The sequence below is a fragment of the Trachymyrmex cornetzi genome, unplaced genomic scaffold, assembly GCF_001594075.2.
Source record: "Trachymyrmex cornetzi isolate Tcor2-1 unplaced genomic scaffold, Tcor1.1 scaffold92, whole genome shotgun sequence".
NCBI classification, from domain to species: Eukaryota; Metazoa; Arthropoda; class Insecta; order Hymenoptera; family Formicidae; genus Trachymyrmex; species Trachymyrmex cornetzi.
Window position 1 is genome coordinate 86,637 of NW_017300267.1, and position 7,239 is coordinate 93,875.

General features: G+C 34.8%; 2 protein-coding genes across 2 annotated transcripts in view; one reads left to right on the plus strand and one right to left on the minus strand.

Moving 5' to 3' along the window:
* LOC108769511 (protein PF14_0175) overlaps window positions 1-3,129 on the plus strand; it is a 4,085-nt gene extending 956 nt beyond the window's left edge. Inside the window, exons 3-10 of the mRNA XM_018520531.1 lie at window positions 4-1,489; window positions 1,604-1,734; window positions 1,819-1,905; window positions 1,981-2,091; window positions 2,190-2,302; window positions 2,374-2,490; window positions 2,582-2,737; window positions 2,821-3,129. Of these exons, the coding sequence (XP_018376033.1) occupies window positions 4-1,489; window positions 1,604-1,734; window positions 1,819-1,905; window positions 1,981-2,091; window positions 2,190-2,302; window positions 2,374-2,490; window positions 2,582-2,737; window positions 2,821-2,973 (2,354 nt within the window). The 3' untranslated portion in view covers window positions 2,974-3,129. The remainder of the gene's footprint in view (window positions 1-3; window positions 1,490-1,603; window positions 1,735-1,818; window positions 1,906-1,980; window positions 2,092-2,189; window positions 2,303-2,373; window positions 2,491-2,581; window positions 2,738-2,820) is intronic.
* Window positions 3,130-4,085: 956 nt separating this feature from the next.
* LOC108769512 (transcription elongation factor Spt6) overlaps window positions 4,086-7,239 on the minus strand; it is a 9,696-nt gene continuing 6,542 nt past the window's right edge. Inside the window, exons 9-13 of the mRNA XM_018520532.1 lie at window positions 6,748-7,236; window positions 6,035-6,551; window positions 5,683-5,923; window positions 4,957-5,389; window positions 4,086-4,757 (exon numbers count right to left, since the gene is read on the minus strand). Of these exons, the coding sequence (XP_018376034.1) occupies window positions 4,553-4,757; window positions 4,957-5,389; window positions 5,683-5,923; window positions 6,035-6,551; window positions 6,748-7,236 (1,885 nt within the window). The 3' untranslated portion in view covers window positions 4,086-4,552. The remainder of the gene's footprint in view (window positions 4,758-4,956; window positions 5,390-5,682; window positions 5,924-6,034; window positions 6,552-6,747; window positions 7,237-7,239) is intronic.

The window sequence follows — 7,239 nt, forward strand, 5'->3', positions numbered from 1 at the left end:
TAGACAAGAATTGCTCTCAAGAGTACATCGACAAAATTTTTGAGATGTTGGATTGTTCGGATTATGCAGTGTCTTACAGAACGGAACCGGAATGTAATAACGATTCGATGACCTCCACGAATCACGAAACATATAAATCAGAAATAATGTCATTGCAAAAGAGTTTAGTTTGTGATGACAACCCCGTGAACACTAATAAGCTTCAAAACAAATCAATGGAATTAAAAAGCTGCACAATAGGACACTCCATCGATCCGGGATACGGAAGCATAAAAAATGATTCTGGTACTATCCAGTTATCGAATTCAGCAAATCTTAGACCGGGACACGACAACAATTCAGACAAATTGGAGAGCGAGATTTATGCGGGTATACGCAAAATATCGATTGAATCAGTTTTAAAAGCTAGAGAATCACCTGGAAAAATATATAAACGTAAAGTGAAAAAGAAAACGACTTATCCGGACACTCAGAAACATGCGATGAATCTGATGTACAATACAAAAGAAATTAAGTCTAGCCATATGGTAATGAATGAAGAAAAAAAATTACTTCCAAATGAATCCTGCGTCAGTATAACAGAAGATGAAATGGGAACAGTACACAACATGAGGAAGTGTCACCAAACAATACCTATTAGTCCAAGATCACAAAAAATGACTTATTCCAGTGGTCGAGAAATAGAGAAAAATTTTGAAGTGTATGAGAAAGGCAAATCTGTAATGCATGTGCAAAATAAACATCCAATTAATGCTTTTGACACACAAAGAGTTAATTCGGATGTTTTTATAAAGGAGCAAAAGATTCCATATAAAGTTCAAAACAATGTACATTCACAGTTTGTTTCAGATGTTGATACTATCAATTCTAATGTCAACATTGTAACCGTAAGTTCACGTACAGCAGGTAGAAATGTAACAGCATCACCAGCTAAGGTGAACCAAGACATTATGACCATCAGCGAAAATGAGTTTTTTAAAAAATCCAACATCTCTTCAAAATTACATAGAGAATTTATCGAACAAACGAAAAACGATATTGTGATGAAAAAATCCAAACCTACCATAATCAGTTCGGTACCGGTAAATTTGAAGATGAGAATAAGTAGAAAAAACTTGAATACAAATACTGAGCAATTGCCTTCCAAGATAATCAACAATGACAATAAACAGAATAAAAATATTCGGCCATCGGAAAACATTAACAAGAACTTCATGTCAATTGCTTCAAAATCTATGGTTAATGATTCTCATACGAAGACAATTGACAATAAAAGAGAGGTTTATCCAATAACAAATAACGATAAATTGTATGATGTAAATTCTACTAATCTGACGACGAATCCAACAACTGAGCAACCTAAAAGCAGCAAAGAACAGTGTGGATTAAAAAAAAATCCCAAAAGGTTGACTGCATGGATGCCAAAAGTAATACGTTATGCAAAATCAAAATCTGGATTAGGTTTAACTTTTCAAGGAAAATTAGTCAAGTAAGTTCTCTCTTAGATAATAGGTATGTCTAATAATCAAATAATTACAGTTACATATAATATATATAATTAATAATTAAACAATATATTTTGTTTTTTCTTTTTACTATATAGTGAAGCTGGCCACGTTATGCACAGAAATTATACGACAGGCATTGTGCTGAAGCGATTATCAGCGACACTAGTCGAATTAGTGAATCATGAATTCTTTGAACTTCTTGGAAATTTAAACGACAATAAGCATAGTAAAGTATCCAAAATCATTAACGTTGTATCATTGTACGTTGATAAATATTTATCAATTAACAATATTACTTTATCATATTTAGTTATTCCCAAGGAACTTGCAAAACAATGTCGTTATGGGTGTCCTTCGATCGAGCAATTTTGTCTGACTTGGAAAACGTTGCAGCAAGGTAAGTTTCTTAAAATATATTTAACTTTTAATAAATATTATATGTTCATGTGTCGCATTTATTTTCGTTTTCTAGATAATATTCAAGAAATTAGTCAGAACTCTCATGATGCAACAGTGGACTCGCTAAATGCACCTGTTAGTAAGAGGGGTCGTCATATTTTACCTCCATTATGTTACTGGACAGGTGAGTAGATTAATAATAAAAATGTGAAAAGATACATTAATTTTTTTACAAAAATAGATAAATAATCTAAAGCTATTTTTTATTATTTTTTTTTACAGGTGAACGTATAACGTTGAAACATAACAATCTAGTCTATAGTCCGGGCAGTTCACAGATATCATCGTTTCGTTCACAGATTGATAACTCAAGAGAAATTCAAAGGAATACTAAGGTAAAAATTTCTATAATTGCGGAAATATTTACATCTGCTTTTATTATAATTGTACATATTTTGTTGTGAAGGATACTGATAAAGAAACAAATAAACAAAATGGGACTTCTAAGAATACATCACAGAAGCAAAATGTAAATAAACAAATAATGCCTGAATCAAATACTTCAGATATAAACAAAAATCAAGTAAGTTTATATAATTATATTTCTGTTAAAAATAAGTTCATTAACAAAAAATTTATGGATTTTTTAAATTTAAACGATTGTTATTGAAAAGACTCAAGATCCTAAAACATCATATAAGGTCAATGCTACGAACAATCCAAAGAGATCTGATAACTCGAGGAAATCTGTCTATCGTAAACGACGGAAGTTGATGAGCTTTCCCGATTCTTCCAGCGACGAAGAGGAGCAAAAAGCATTTCAGCGAAAGGTAACATTGAAATCAATCGTAACAGTTATTTTGCTAATCATATATTTTCAAGAAAGAAATTATATTGTATCTTTTTTACGCAGTATGAGCGCAATTATAAGACAAACAAAAATGTAAATTCAAAATCACGATATACCATGGTATTAAGGGAGCGGCCAAATGTGACATATAATTATTATAAAAGTATATCGAAATCAGAAGACACCCTATCGGAGGACGAAGAATCGGTTGTATAATCTCGGACGGTAATTCCGTATAAATATTATGTTGCTGCGCGTAGCTTAGCGCCGAGATACTACCACTGTCTCAAGATTTTGTGCATTGATAACAAACACGCGAAAATTTAATTTAAAAAAAAAGTATTTTTCTACATATTTATCATCATATATGTATATATTCTTGTGAACAATAATAATGTCTTCTTACGGACTCTCGCAAATTCAACAACAAAAAACTCCAAAAAAACAAGGCGAATGAGAGTCAATGTGGTAATTAATACGCAATCTTAAATCCTCAATCCAAAAAAAAAATCTTTATTCCAAAAAATAGATACGTTTCAGTTCACTTTGGAACCATCTTCAGCAAAACAAAGATATCAATCCCTTCATGTCCAAGAAAAAATCATCATCAGATTAGCAGATTTGATGTTATAATCTATTCGAAACATTCTCATTCGAAACGCTGATTCTCATTCGCCCTGCTTTTTGGAGTTTTTTGTCGTTATCTTGTGAATGTTATTTCTTTTTTTTATAGTCGATAGATACAAATACAAAAGATAATCATCTTTCGTCTTTATTCAAGGATTAAATAAAACATTAAAATTAACTGCAATCTTTAACAATGTCAAGTAAATGCCATTATTTTGAACAATTTAAATATTGTACAGATATTTTCTTATAAAGACTTAAGATATATAAGACAGATTTCTATAGAATATCTAGATCGTTAACGTACTAGTTATGAATTAGTCTGAGGCAAGTTTTTTAGTTATGTCATGTGAATCCATACATTTAATATCTTATGAATCTTGAGACCATTTGGAGTACTTTCATTTTTCTGATTGTGACATAGCAGTCCAGGTATTTATGTATAGAAATCTGTAAACAATTATTTATTATAGCGATATTTATATTTAAGAGATATTATATTATTGATACGATAAGTAATTAGATCAATTCGCTATATTATGAACATAATGGCATCAATGAAAAATATAAAATATTTTTGAACAATAATTCAGTTACAATTATTTTTCAACGCTATCCTATCAATGTCCATAAAATATTATGACTCTAATATAAAATTCAAGATAAAATATAATCTTGTAAAATATTATGATTCTATTTTGACCATAGTCTTATATTTAATATCTTTCTATAGTCACTGATAAATAAGAACCGTTCGTAAATTATAGTAAATTCCAATTTTTTATTCAAATTATTTTTCTCATTGATGCCATCATGTGTAGGAAAGTGAATCAAGAAATTGCAGAGCGTGTTCATGAGGCCTTCATAAAGTTTCCATAAAATTTTATTATGTACATAGGAAGAAACCGCGAAAATATTACATAATAAATAAATTACAGTACAACACCGTAGTTTATAATAACCAATCGACGATTCCTTTCTTGATTCGCAAACAAAATCTCGCGTGCAAGAAAGTGGAATTCACTACGCATGTTGCATGTCTACAGCGATCAATGATCGATTCGACGCGAGCGATCAACGATGTTTTGAGACGCGTACTCTTACTATTTCATACATAGCATGATATGAGACGTAACTAATAAATATAAATCAGCTATGCACAATCCCGTTAGCTCTCGTCGTATAAAGGAGTACCATCTCCGCTGAGGGACATACTCCGTGGACTAGAATTCGTGTGTGGAGTACCTCGCGGAGATTTATACGATGGAGTACGTGTGGAGGGTCTACTCCTTCCGGAAGGCGTCGTTCTGTCAGATGACTCATCATAGCTACGCGGAGTTTTTCTAGACACTTCGTATCTAGGTGTCGATCCGCTGCAAGCACATTTAACCATTGATGATAATCGAACGAAAAACACTGACGTCTTATATACATCAACAATTTTCAATTGAAAAATTGAAAATGATTGTTATTTAATCCGTATTTACTTATTATACTTACGAGACTCGAGGACCGCTTTTTAAACGTGAAAAAATGATTGTTATTTAATCCGTCTTTACTTATTATACTTACGAGACTCGAGGACCGCTTTTTAAACGTGCCCATGCTTCGGCAACTTTCTTCCAATCCATGGGATCACCGGAAGGAGTAGACAGGGGTGGTGTAGGTCTGTGCGATTGAGCAGACCTGTGATGGCTGGGTGTCATCGAGGGCGGCGGCGGATGTACAAAGGGCCCTTGATGATGGCTAGGGGTTTGTTGACCGTATCTGGGAGTGGGCTGGCTATGATGCGGCGTCTGGTACGGGGTCATAAACGGAGTTTGACCAGACGGCGTGTACGGCGTATTGGGATACGTGTGTCCTCCGCCATAGCCGGTAGTACTAGCCGCTCCCGGGGTGTGTGGCGGATAATGATGCGGCGTTTGATTCGCCACTTGTGATAACGAGTGTAACATGTGATGTGGAAGATTCTGTGCAACTCGCTGTATTGCTTCTTGATTCATTCCTGAAACAGTAGCAATTGTAATAGTAATCGACACATATATTTGTACATTTCATTTCACTTATGACAAAATTGCATGTTTGTACTTGTGCGTTTTATTTCATTTCAGCGAATGTATGCGAAAAATAAGTAAAATAATTGATAACATAGAATGTGTGTGTGTGTGTACAGAATGACTTAATTTTGAAAAATGAAGTTTTTTTAAAAAATAAAATATACTATGATTTACTATGGTTTGATCTATACTATGATTTAAGAGTGACTGACAATAGTTTACAGTGACAATGTAGACTTACCGCTGACTGTTCCTGGCGTAGTAGTGTAAGGTGTTCTAGAAGTCATCGCACCGCGCGGTGTACTAGGAGTGGATTGTCCAGGAACGGGATCCCTAAAGTGTTCCTTGAACCAGCGTAATAGGTCGCTCACTCTACCGAACATTTGCGCCCGGAATCTGAAGCCCTCGGATGTCACGGTGACGTACTCGTGACGGCAACGAGTGCGCGGCAGATACGAGAGTAAGAACTTTCCAGGATAAGTCTATGAAAGAAAAACAAACGAAATTGTTTTTTAAATTAAAAATAAAAAGATTTTCAGAAAAATGCTATGTTACATACTAGTAAAAAATTAGCTATATATACGCTTATTTACCTTAGCTGCTGATATGATATATGGAATTCCATTAGGATTCTCCTTTTTCTGTTCTTTTAGTATCTCCTCCGCTTTATCCTTGATTCCCTCTACAGTGGGCTTGTAGTATTTGAAATCTAGCAATTCGGAGGCATAAGCAGCCATAGGATTTACATGTCGAGCGATAATCTCGTCTAGATCTTCAAATTCCTCGTTGCCTATCCATAGGCTTTGTCCCAATGAAAAAGCATTCTCTTTACCCTCCTCACGAACATCGATGTGCTGTAAAATGTCATCAGTGACTTTCCACGTGACTGTCAAATGGTCGGCGCCTTTGCTGCTCGGTCTCACTATTGCCTCGCCCTGCTTCATTGTCTGCATTAATTTTACAGTCTCGGCAAAACTGATATTATGGAAGGATGGATGGACGATAACGCGTTTTACATAAATCTGCCGCTGTTTTGCTTTCTTCGCGTCCTCTTCTACCTTTATATCTCTTTGCTCGGATTCGGTGTCATAAAATGGATCTCGCTGTGGCCTGCACATTCAATTACAATTTATAATAATATACACGGTAATATATTTTTAAAAAATTATATCACTATATATTTTAAACTAAGAAATATGATTTTTTTATTTTTGCAGACTTTATTCATGATTGTAAAGATGATAGATCTAAATAGAAATCACTTTATTTATTAACATTATTTTGTATGTCTATATAGTCTACTCACCTCCATTCATGATTTTTGTCAGCGAGATCGCTGCTCTTGCTGGTACATTCGACACTGAATCGATCTACTTCGATTTTAATGATCCGGCAATGAATAATCTGTCCCATACCGACTCTCTCGCAGGGGTTTGCGACGTGCCGGTCCGAAAGATTCTTGATGTGAATATAACCGGAGATACCATTGTCCAGTCGCAATCTCACGCCGGTAGCTTTACCCGGACAAGCGCCAGCATCGAAGTGATTCCATACCTCCGATAATTCGGGAAAGTCGTTCTTCAGGCAAAAAGGACATTGCCACAGACCAGTCTCTTCGTTTCGCACCGGGTTCGCCTGATCAAGCTGATCACCCTGTGGTTTTCGATGACTGATGCCGACCACGGTAGCCAACACTAACTTGCCGACGTAAAAAGTCTCGGGTGTTTCCTTTGTCAAAACATCGAACAATTTTTCCGCACTCGACGATTGATATAATACTCGGAGATCCTTGTATCGA